Source organism: Hippopotamus amphibius, chromosome 3 (genome assembly GCF_030028045.1).
Source record: "Hippopotamus amphibius kiboko isolate mHipAmp2 chromosome 3, mHipAmp2.hap2, whole genome shotgun sequence".
NCBI lineage: Eukaryota > Metazoa > Chordata > Mammalia > Artiodactyla > Hippopotamidae > Hippopotamus > Hippopotamus amphibius.
In genome coordinates, this window is record NC_080188.1 from 45,945,266 (window position 1) to 45,958,257 (window position 12,992).

Here is a 12,992-nt window from a genome sequence, read left to right on the forward strand (position 1 = left end):
GATACATGTACCCCAATATTCATTGCAACATTGTTTACAATAGTCAAGACATGGAAGCAACCTAAATGTCCATTGACAGATGGATGGATAAAGAAGATGTGGTACATATATACAACGGAATATTACTCAGCCATAAAAAAGAATGAAATAATGACATTTGCAGCAACATGAATGGACCTAGAGATTATTGCTTTTAGACCTTTATTCTTTTCTAAAATAAGCATTTAAGGCTACCAATTTCTCCAAAAGTACTGCTTTAGCTGCATTGCTCAAATTTTGATACGTTCTCTTCATTTTCCTTTTCATGTTTTCTTTATTCCATGGATTATTAGAAGTTTGTTATTTTTTTACCTACAGAATCAAAGTGCTTTTCTTTGAATCTTGGATGTATCACTTACTAGATTTGTAGCTTTGCGCAAGTTCTTTGATTTCTTTGAAGTTCAAATTTATAATATGTAAAATGGGAATAATAAGAGACTCTAACTTCCAGAACTATTGTGAAGATTAAATGAAGCAATCTATGTAAAGGACATAGAAGAGTGCCTGGAACAGAATGAGCCCACAGAAACTGCTAGCTATTACTATTGATAGTTTTATTACTTTTAATTTAATGAATGTAATAATTCACAAAACAATCCTGTACTTTTAACATGTAAATTATTTTTAATTTTCTCAATTATACATTTTTCCTTTTGTGCACACATCTTTCTATATTTTGCATTATCCCTTTAGGCTGGACTATGAGAAAAATTAAAAAAACAATACTTAATTCAAGGGCATAAAGATACTTCCGTCTGGTTCCTTCTTCATTGCTGTCACTAGTTAGTTTGGTGTGCTCCAAGGACAAAGAACAAGACAAACTCAAAAGGCCAACATCGCTGGAAGAGAGAGTTTCCAGACCCTTATCCCTCTGTCACAGAGCAACCATTGCAATATCTCTGGGCCTTCCCAAGCAGCATGCCTTGCTCCTTTCCCATCCCATATAAGGAAAGGTAGTTGTCCAGTTCTTCTCTGGCTCTGCACATTGGAAATATGGAGACCCTAGCCAATCAGCAGGTGACTCACAAGTCCTTTTGTTCCCTGGCTATAAAAACAGACAAGCAACCCATGCTCATCTTCGACTCTCCCTGGCTACCAGGCAGTCAGCCCGCTGTTCTGGCAGTCCCTTCTCTTTAGCAAATCCTATCTTCCTTACATCCTGCCTTATAGCTGGAAATTCTTTTCCAAGCCACGCTCAGACCACAGCAGTGAGGTAATAAGTCTGATAGATCCCTGCTGTCCCCTAAAGGAAAGTAACCTTGCAATAACCAAACCGTTTATTTGTCTAGTATAACTTCCTTGTTCCTGCTTCCTTCTGCCTATAAGTCTTTCATTTTGTGAAAGACATGCTCCTTAGATCTCCTTTCTATCTGCTAGGTTGGGTGCTGCCTGATTCAAATTGATATTTGCTCAGATAAACTCTTAAAATTGAAAAGCATGCCTCAGTTCATCTTTTAACATACCCCAGCGTAATGAATGGCCATTCTCATTTTTACTTTTTCAAGGGGAGCTGATGTTTTGTTTTCTCACTACACGTTCATCACACAATACAGGTTCCAAGGTTGTGTAAACTTGGTCATAGACTCTAGAAAATAACTGGCATTGACCAATTTTTCCTCTCCAAAGTGCAGAAGGTAAGGTAGAGCTATAGGAATCCTTAAGTGCAGGCCTTGTTCAGCCTGGTCCTCCTACCTCCACACACTCACACTTTTCTTTCTTTCTCCTGCTCTCAAGGCATCCCAAGGTCTCATTAAGTGAAACAGAGAATCTGTAGCACCCTTCTTGCTTTAAATGAAATTCCAGGCAGCCTAGGAGGCTGTGGGGCGGAGCTCTGGTTTGGGAGAAAAGAGGTGTACTGCTTGAACTAATTAGTTTAGACGCTTTCCCGGTGTCCTCGCTACAGGCACACCGGCAGCGTGCCCAGTGGGTGAGAAGCCGAGTCGCCGCCAGGCCACACCGCAAGCCAGCAGTCTCCAGACGTACCTGCCAGGGATCTTCCCAGCTTAGGGTTTGGGTCCCGGCCCCGCCCCCTGACGGTCCAGGGGTTTCTCCGGCCCCGCCCCCGGCCCTGACTCGACTCCTGGCCCCACCCCTGCACGGTGTCCTCGGGAACCCTCGGCTGGGGAGGCTCGCTCTCCGGCTGAGCCGGGTTGGGGGCGGAGCCCGGCCTGCAGCTGCAGCGACCCGAGCGGCGGGAGGTGGCGCCTCCGTCCTGGAGCCGGGATTCGCAGCCATGACGGCGTCGGCCCGCGGCTTCTGGCTGCTCCGCGGCCGCCTGGGCCGAGTGTCGGCGCTGGGCCGGAGCGCGCTGTCATCCCTGGCGGCGCCAGGAACGGCCGGGCGCACGTTCCGGGGCTTTCGGAGCAGCGGCATGAGGTACGAGCGCTCCCGCACGCTCGACCTCTTCGGGCCCGGGAGCTCCCGCGTGCGAAGCCGCTGGCTGCGGGAGGGGCGGCAGGGCGCCGGCGGCTGGCGCGGGCGAGGCCCCCGCGCGTGAGGCCCGGGGCTCCGGGCGGCCCTGCGGCGCGGCGGGGCGGGGGGCTGGGCCTGCCTGGGCTCCGAACTTGGCCTTGCCGGCCCGGCGGGCGGGTCGCGTCGGCCGCGAGTCGGGCAACTTGGACGTGCTCTGCGCCCACTGGAGCCGCGGCGGCTGCAGTTGAGTGAGGAAGACCTTTGAACTCCAGAGGAAAGGGACCCTGAAAACACGTGGTCTGCTTGTTTAAAGCATTTGTTTTGGTTTTGGTTATTGTTGTGTTTCATAAACAAAGGAGTGGGCGATGGCCAGATGGTTTAGTAGTGTTTGAGTTTCTGAATTTCATTGTTGGTGGTAATACTGAGGTCTTTTCCAGCTTAAAATAACTGGCGATTTCACAAAATAAGACATTAATCTTGACTTCTCAGTCTTTTTCTGTGTGGCGGTTCTCGAATCTCTGTGGTCTTAGGTTGACGTGATCAATCTTTGATTCACTGCATCTCTTTGGACCTTGTTGCTGGCTAGCGGATTGCGAGAATGGTTTTAACTCTTCCGCACAAATGGTACCCAGGAACACTTCGCCTACTTGTTGTAGCTACAAACTCAAATCTAAGAAACTAAAAATATATTCCTTTGACCCAGAGGCAGTGAGTCCAGAAGAGCTTCTTTTCAGACTTTCAGGGCTTCCAGTAATGTCTTTTCACCGCGGTTTTATGTGGCCAGATAGTCTGTCTTAATCGTCTTTTTGTATCCCCAATGTCCAGCACCGTACCAGGAAGAAAGTAAAGATCAGCAATGTGGAGCGTAGCTACTGCTCTTTTAACTTAAATTGATTAACTCTTCATTGTATATATTTGGACCTTAGCCTTGAGTGACTGAAATTAAAAAACAGATTTCCTGTCGGGTTTTCTTTGGAAGATGTTTCTAGTGACTACTACTTGTCCTCCACGAGGATATGTGAGAAAATAACAGTGACTCACAGTTCTGATTGTGGAAGCTCTCATGGTGTCTGAAAAAAATTGGTTTGGAATTATCAACTCTACAACCTAGGAAAAGCAGATTCTGTAAAATTCTATTTGTATTACAGGATCGAAGGAATTATGCACTATAGCCACCCCTTTAAGATAATTATTTTTTGAATTTCAGTTATTTTACGGCTTCTTTCCAGATTGAAGATAACTTTTTTTCAAATAGTATCAGTTGGTTAATTTCCCTTTGTCAGCTGATGTAAATAGACAACCCCATCACCCTGTCTTCTCCAAGTACATTGAATGAGAGCCACAACAGTTAAAACCCCAACATCTCACTGAAGCCACTTGCTACACACACATGCACACACATATGGATAATTCAGATCTTTTTAAATTGAATTAATGTCCTCTTTATAATTTAAAGTAATTCAGTGCAATAATTTTGGGAAGCTATTTTTAATATAAAGAAGCATTACTTTCAACCCAGCTGCTTTCAGCTCCATTTGATGCAGATTACAGCTGTATAAAAGTAAATAATACCTTTGATAGGTTTTAATTTTTTCAAGGCAGCACTAATTAGGATAGGGTGGTGTTTTTGACATCCTCTTGTCACTGAGTACCATATATGAAGGTGAAGTTGGCTGTAAGGTTGAGAAACACCTATGTACTGGTGGGTCTCGGGTGGGGAGGAATTCGGACAGTGTGTTGATGCTCATTGGTGTCTCTTTTCTCTTCTAGGACCAGCAGAGAGAAGAGATTCCATCTTCCAGAGGTCGCCACTGTCTGCCTCCCCACTTGTCCCCATCCTCAGTCATCTCTTTTAATATGTAGTGACACGTTAGTTGTTTAGTTCTTCATAGTGAATGTGGTTTAACTCTGACATCATCCTGTTGACTTAAAATTTGAGGCTTAGTGTTATTCTTACTGAAAAGTGTCTTTGAGTTTGATAAACTCTTTCCTCAATGATATTGACTGTTTTCAATTAACAGATTTATTACCACTTTCTGGTATAGAGCCTTAAATGAAAAATGAAAATGTTTTTGATTATTTTTATATTTTTGGCTAATTAGATACCTATAATAACAAAACATATAAATACTTTTTTTAGTGGAGAAGTTTTTTTTTTTTAATAAGCAGAATTTCAAGAGATAATATTTGACAGAATTTGAAAGTTATGAAATCTTGAGGTATCATTTAATATTTATCACTCAATGGTTTCCCTTTAAAATTTTCAGTGAGTTTTTTTTTCCCGTTCACTCATGAGAAAATAGACTTATTAATTGGAATACAGTATATTTAATGTCAAGGAAATAAACCAATAGCCCTTCTATTTGTTGCAGCTTATTGTTTCTTAAAATCAATTACTTAAACAGCCAAAAAGTTACAAATAAAAATTCTTGGTGATTAAATTTTCCAGTTTTGCCTTGCTGTGGAGGAGTTTACAAATCAAAATATACTTGGGTTGTAAATGTCACATGAGTCTGGCCCAGTGTTTTTCAGCGTATGGAGCTGGGCAGCAGTCTATCCCATTTGGAGGCAAGGGTAACAGATTTGTGTTTTGCTGTGCTTAAAACAGATTTTGCAGGTATTCTACAAGAGGGACATCCCTAAACCCTGCTTTATTACCTCATTTTTAGTAACTAAATGGATATCCCAAGCGTTTGTTCCATATTTATCCTGTTGCTCAGTGATTCAAAAAAAATTATTTTGGTAGATTCCCCTCTGTTCCCCGTCTTACTGTGATTTCTTTTAGCATTTGTAAAATTTTGTGTACTATCCTACAGCTCTTTATGGAAGCCTCACCTTTTCTTTATGTCTCACTGCCAATGGCTTTATCATTTTTGTAGCCAGGCTGGCATTTTAAAAAAACACTACATTTTTGGAGCTAGTAAGAGATACCGGTTTATGTGATTTAAATAATAATGTCTTGTAGATGGATAGTTTAATACTTTTAAAAATACAAAACTTATTTGTAAGGCTGTTTAGTTTTCTTCAGACTCTCTCCTCTAGTACTTACTCAGTTTCTCTTTCTGCTGTAGAGTTATTTGATTTAAAGATCCTTTTTTCCTCATGTGAAGCTTGAAGGACCCAGACTCCAGTTAGAACCATTAGAAAAGCTGATTTTCTATAGAATTATTTTAACGAAGATAGAGTTAGTCCCAGTGACTAGCAAAGGCAATTTTTCAAAAGCATATTTTATTTTGCTGGTAAATGTGGTGTGATTTTCCTATCTTAATAGCCTTACCCATCCTAATGAAAATGAGATATGATAGTATCTGGTTACAGTTTTTATTTCTAAGCAGTTCTTATGTCATTTTAAATTTAGAACTAAAAGTTTCACCATTTAGTGTCTTATATCTGTGTCCCAGATGTTCAGAGATAATGTGTTCTAATGTAGTGTCTGCAAAATCAAGTTTTCTGATTAAAATGGATCAATAGATGAACAAAGGAGACTAATACTAATCTCAGATCTTGTTAGTCATGGTTTTAATAATAATCTAGCAGCTTCTTTAATGACCCAAATCAGATGTTTTGAAGTTATATTATCTTTTCATGTTAACACCCTGATGGGATGATAAAAATAACAGGAAAGAAACCTACCAGATTATCTTACATGGTCACATACTCTTCATGGAATTCCATGGGCCTCAATGAAAGTTTTTTAAGATAGTTTGGCTTAGGTGTGATTAAGTTGTGAAAGGATGCTTAAAGACATAGGAGCTTGGATGAAATCTGAACTGTCAATGAGTGGGATAAATTAATGGTTAGTAATAAGTGAGATTTACTATTAAGAAGTGCAGTTGGACCAGAAAAAACCTCACCTAATTTGTGTTCAGAATGGAATATATTCCAAACCTAAATTGGCATTAAAGGAGAATGCAGGGTTGGATAGTATCTAAGAAGGTCTCTCCAGCTGTACCACTTACTGTTACATCATACGCATTTTCTGTGTTGTCATTGTTTTCGTTAACATTTTATTGACTGCATCATATTAAGTCGAGTGGCCATAACTTACCTAACCATCTTGCTATTGTTTAATGTCTAGTCCTTGAAACATGAAATAACTTACTGTCGGATTCAGGTCATGTTCTTGTCAACATTATACCAGCCAGGATTTTTCACTTAATGATCTGAACTCTACTTGGGTTTCTATAATTACTTTCATTAAAGAATGTGCCTAGAGCCAAGAAACTATTCAGAGATTTGTAATTCTAAAGTAAGGGCATATTATGGTTTAAAACAGACATTTCCTCTTCCCACATCAGCTACTTATCATTAACTCTGCAATGAATATCATCTTGCCTTTAAAATTAGTATTTAATGTTCCCTTACTCTGTGTTAAGCATTTTGCTGAGATTTTTCACACACATTATATCCTTTAATACTCATGACTGAATGAAGTAGACACTTACTATTCCCAATTAACAGATCAGGAGATTGAGACTTAGAGAAATTAAATAACTTGTCTAAGATAACACAATTAATAAATGGTGCAGACAGGATTTGAACCTGCATGACCTATCCAGTGCTTGACTCTATAAGCAATTTATGATTGTTGACATATCTCCCTTTTGCTTTTCATCTTTTTGAAAACTCTTATTCAGTCTTATAGAACTTTTGTGAATCAAGAGAACTGATTTTGCATATAAATCTTAAAAATTGCCTAGTTAGGTTTCCTTAGTACACAGTGTCTCTTAACCTGGGACTTCATGGACAGAATTTAGGGGATCCCTAAACTTAGATGGGAGGTCACTAACCTCTAATAAATTTAGCCTTTTATTCAATTTTGAATGTTGGCCCCAAGCCACAGTAATATTAGTAGTACTTATGATATTGCCAGTAAAAGCACAGATATTTTAATAACAGTTGATGCAGAGAAAACATCATATACACTCACCACTACTTTGATATTATGGTATTAATTAGACTTGCCACTAGATCCTTTTATTTAATGCTTTTAAAAAAAAACAAGTGTTTGGCAAAAATAGTTCAATAAAACTGGTTTCCTTGTAAACCTGTGTATTTTATGTTAAACATTTACAAAAGTTGTTCTGAGATGTACATAGGATTCAGCAGACTGCCCAAGGGTTATCATGGTATAAACTTTAGCATCTAAGATTTTTTCTGCAAAAATTATGAATGTTTAGGTTGCTCCTGATGTTCTAAGTTACAGGTTAGGTCCGGAAAGAGTTAAGTTACAAAATTAAATAGCAGAATCACACATCATGAAAAGAACTTGCTTTACTTTTTATTGATTTATACAAGTATAATTTCTGATCAAATTACTTCATGGTATAAGATAGTATTTAGGATATGAAAGGAAATGTTTTTAAAAGGCCATGAACGTAACATTTCTAAGTATTAATTTACTTTAAAAAAACTTTCACTTACTTCAAAAGGCTCCCTAGTACTAGTGATTGGTTTTATTCCGTGTGTAATTTTGCCCTGGTTCCCTTGAGTTTGTTTCATTTCTATTGTATTGTTAATTTGAACTCAAAATCTTCAAATTTTGCTCTAAGATACAAAGCAATTAACCTATGCTAGGACCTGCAGAGATATTTGAATTGCTAATGACTGTGTTTGGCTTTTTCATCTTTATAGATCATAAAACAGTTTATTGCAGCTCTAATTATAAAGTTGTGGTTGAAAATGAGATTGAAACATAGATGCAGAAGCAAGATGTGAAGTAAACAAATTAAACACAATGTTGATCTTGAGCAGATTTTGTTATTTTACTATTTTGTGAAGGAGTATTTTGATATACAAGAAAAGCAGTGATTTTTTTTCCCTCCTGTTTACTACTTTGTTTTACTTAATTAAACACTTCATTTAGTTCTAGGGACCATTGATTAGAATGGTTGCAGTTTATTTTCTGGAAAGCAAATAGGTAAATAAACAAGCTCATAGAAACAACACTAAATGTTGATGGCTTTTTAGTCACACATTACTTCTGGTTCTCTGAATATGTCTCCATCTGTTACTTAACAGAAACTAGGCGAGTCATTTTTACAAAACAGCCAATCAACTCTTAGCCAGATCCTCTTATGTAAGGTCAACAGAGAACATTCTCATTGTATAGATGAGGAAATCGCATGCCTTTGAAAGTAGTTAAGTGACTTGTCCAACTTCATTATAGCTACTAAGGGTGAACCAGGGCTGACACTCAGGACTACTGGCTTTGGGTGAGTGATAGTACTGAATTGTGCTGCCCTACTGCTAACTCTTCTCTGCAGCCCCTTCATTATGATTTATTCTTTCCTACTGAAGCCACATTTAGTGCTAGCCCAGCAATGGAGGGGAGAATAAAGTGCTGAAAGGGAGCCCTCCTTGTTCTGCCTTCTTTGGGGATGACTTGCAACATTTCTGCCTTTGCAGGGGATGTCACCTGAGCAAGTAATGACAGGAGGCATTGTGTGAAAGGTATCTAAGGGGTCAAATTGACTTCACTTTTGATGTATATTAAATGGCAATGTCATTATATAATTTTTTGATGAAACCACATTTTTAAGAGTAAGAAACCCATTAAAGTAATGAATATTATGTAGAATATTTATTGACTTATATTAGTCGACCTATAAAAGAGTTCCATTCAAAACTATTTTCAAAATTAACATTTTAAAAAGTAATTTATAGCCTTATACATTAAAACAATTAAAAATTTTAATGTTAATTTTATATTAACATATTACATTTTTATCTTAATTATGTGACTATTAACTTTCAACATGCGACAAATTCTCGGTACATATATATACAGTTGACCCTTGAACAATGCAGGGGTTTGGGATGCTGACCCTCCAGAGAGTCAAATCTCTGCACAGACAGCCCTCTGTATTTGCAGTTCTGCCTCCTCAGTTTCAACCAGCTGAGACTCGTGTTGTACTGTGGTACCTACTTAGTGAGAAAAATCCATGTGTAAGTGGACCCCTACAGTTCAAACCCATTGTTTTTCAAGGGCAACTGAACTTGAATCACTTTCTTAGCCATATCTTCCTTTAATGCTTTGATACTGATAATTTTCTGAAAAACAAAAAAACAAGAAAAAGTTGTGCTCAACTTAAAAATTAAATTTGCTGCAGTTTTCTTAAAAGTTGCAAATAACTCTTCTTTAGACAGCAGTATTTTTAGTTTTAAAAATACTTTCTCTGTGGTTGCTAAAGCACCTGGTAAACTCAGAGCAAACTCTTCTAAATGGAACGTAGTCTCCATTCTAGTTTTTTTCATGAAGATGTTTCAGCCTAAGTATTTTCACAAGTGCTATTTTCATGTCTCCTTTCAAAGTACCTTTCTTTGACAAATATTTAAGATAAAAGTCATCAAATAAGTTGTATGTATTTATGATTTTTAAAATATTTTGCCATATTTAGATGCAGTAAAATGATAGGTCTTCTCAATTGTTCCATTAAATTACAAAATATAAATCTATACAATGAAAAATAGGAGATTCATCAAAAGTTCTTCCCATAAATTGGGATATTTTAAATTGGGATTATAAATGTATTTGTTTATTAAGGCTGTCAAGAACAAAGTACCACAAACTTTGGCTTTATGAAGGAGGGGATACTCTCCTCTTTTTCCTCTTAGTTCTTTTAGCTGGCAATTAAAATGACATAAGGCAGATTAACTGGAGAAAATCAAATTTATTAAGTACATATGAGGAATGCACATGAAGAATTCCTAAAACAGTAAGTCAAGATGAGGTGTATATGTTATTCTGGACTAAGGAGAAGAAGGTAAGGGTCTGGCACTTCAAAGAGAAGTAAGGTAATTCCCAGGATGATGAAAGGAGTTAATGTTTGGTGAATAAATGGTTGCTGGGCCATCTCGAGAGAGTGGGACACAGAGAGGACTTTGATCCAGTGGGCTTTGCTAGGTTCCTGGCTGTCTACCACACCTAGTTCCTACTTTACTGTGGTTATCTGTGATGATAGCTCCTTCCTCCAACAGGCCTTCTATCTTGAATTCTTTTAGGCCTGTCGGGGGACGTGCAGGGTTTTCTTCTGGAGCCTGTTGGGCCGTGGTTGTCTTCAGCTGGAAGTAACCTGCATGCTAGAGTGGTACATCTTGGGGCAGCCTGCTGTGAACCCCATCAGTTGAAAACAACAGAAGCTTCTCCTCACACCTGTGGAGGCTAGACGTCTGAAATCAAGGAATCCGCGGAGCCGTGCTCTGCTAGCCTCTTGTGGCTGGCAATCCTAGGTTTTCCTTGGCTTGTAGCTGCATGCCGCCAGCTCTGACTCCGTGGTCATGTGGCTGTCTTGCCTCTGTGTCTTCACATGGCGTTCTCTGTCTTCTCTTCTTCTAAGGACAGCAGTCATATTGGATTTATGGTCCACTTTCGTCCAGTATGACTTCATCTTACATCTTAATTACATCTGCAAATCCCTTATTTCCAAGTAAGGTCACAGCCACAGGTACCAGGGATTAGGATTTGAACATATCTTTTTGGGGACGCAGTTCAGCCCACAGCAATAGAATTTCAAAATTGCTTGTATATTGTTTGAGGCATCATTGTTAAATTAGCTCAGTACTTCCCTTGCTTTTGAAGTACATTTCTGTTTGTAAGCTGTGATTTCAGTGTTTGCAATTCACTAAAAGTTTCAAATCTGAAATATCCCCTCCCCCCCGCCCCACACACATCTTTGGCCTATTTTCTTAAATATGTTAACAATTTCCAACAGATTTTGAACAGAATGCTACACTTCTAGGTCTTTTCGGCTCACTTACAAAATAGATTTTTAAACACGTTTCTGAAATCTGATGTAGCAGTGAAGAGAAAGTACATTCTGCTGTGATGAAATCATTTTTTGTATTCAATATAAACTTCACAACAGTTTTTTAATTTAGTTATAATAATTGAGTTTGTGTGTACAATATTTAATTTATCAATTTATACTTTAGTTGGTAGATTATAGCTTGTTTGCATACGGTTGTGGATATCATGCCCCATGACCAGTTTTAAGCACATATGTTTCATAGGTTTCTTTATATTGAAAGTAGTTGAGCAGGTATCAGGAATACTAGAATGGAGATTTCTGCTTGGAGAATGATGGGGGCGTAAATCAGTGGTTCTTAACTGAGGCTTGGCAGAACCACTTTATAGATGTTATCATTAAACCCTGTGAGATTTTTAGATCTAGCCTATAGAGAGTCTTAAAAAGTTCCTGGCAATTCCTTAGTCAGTCTGTCTCATGAACTGCGAGTACTATTGTGTTCTGTAAAAGAAATTTTGTCAGAGATGATGAAGGTTTTCTTAAGAGACAAAAAATGCAAACTCTAGTGGCAAAGATGGTTTTCACATTAGAATTAAGAACTTTTCATCAAAAGTAACTATATAAGTTAAAAGACAAGTCACATACAGGTAATACTTGATACACAGATATAACTGATATAAGATTAGTGTTCAGAATGCATAAATAACTACTACAAATTAGGCACAAGCTAATAATCCATTAGAAAAATGGTCAATAAATATGAACAGGCATCCCATAGAAGAGGAACTCCAAATGGTCAATAAACCTATAAGACATCTAACCTCTAGTAATTAGGGAAATGCATATTAAAATCACAACAAAATGCCATTTAATTAATTGGTTAAGTTAAAAACTTTGACAATATCAAGGAAGTAGAGCAATAGAAATTCTTAAACACTACTGGTGGACTTATGAATTAGTCCAACTACGTTGGAAACAAGTAGGCATAAACTGAACACACATAAATGTATCTTATAATACAGCAATTCCATTCTTGGGTGTAAACCTTAGAGGAATATTATAATATTGCATATTATACTATTTAATATTTATATCATATGTAAATGTGATATATACATAGTATATATTATACATTATCATATAGTATACATATGATGTGTATTATATTACATTATATTATAAATAATGTATGTTATATTTTTAATATTTAGAGATACAAACACTAGGTTAAACTGATAAAGGAATGGAAAGGAAAGCAATGCAATTATAAACCCAAATTTCAGGATTATGTTTAACTCTATGGGAGAGAATAAGGTTTTGGTAGAGGAGGGTTACAAAGACAATTTCAATGACAATGGTAATATTTTTCTTAAACTGGGTGGTAAGTTTGTTAATTTTACTATTATTTTTCTTTTCATATGTTTTATATATATTTGCATTTACTCACTTTTAATATAATTCAAAATCTGTTTTGATAGCATTTTAAAATATTCTAAGATTGAAAGATAAGTATCCAAAATACTATCTCACCATTTTACTTTGCATATTCCTTTTCAATCTTTAGTCATATGCATAGGCACATTTAAAGTTATAATTATGTACCTACATTTTTCATTTAATTTCTTCACTTAATTTTATACAATAAACATTTTCACATATTGCTTTTGTTATTATTTTCAGTGGCTGCATAGTAACTCCAACAAATTGTAATACAATAAACAGTTTAACGCTGATAATTCCACAAATATTTGATAAACACAATGTGCAAAATACTCTTAGGTATTAAGGATATCA

At 37.3% G+C, this 12,992-nt stretch overlaps 1 protein-coding gene across 11 annotated transcripts in view; it reads left to right on the forward strand.

The window, feature by feature from the left end:
- The first annotated feature begins 2,146 nt into the window (after positions 1–2,146).
- Positions 2,147–12,992, forward strand: part of MTHFD2L (methylenetetrahydrofolate dehydrogenase (NADP+ dependent) 2 like) — a 126,092-nt gene continuing 115,246 nt past the window's right edge. For 8 of the 11 annotated variants that reach the window (XR_009052644.1, XR_009052645.1, XR_009052647.1 and 5 more), the window contains exon 1: positions 2,147–2,415. Coding sequence is in view for 5 of the 11 variants with exons in the window: in XM_057727513.1 (XP_057583496.1) it covers positions 2,273–2,415 (143 nt within the window). In the remaining 6 variants the exon portion in view is untranslated. The other 3 variants (XM_057727512.1, XM_057727510.1, XM_057727511.1) reach the window with 3 other exon arrangements.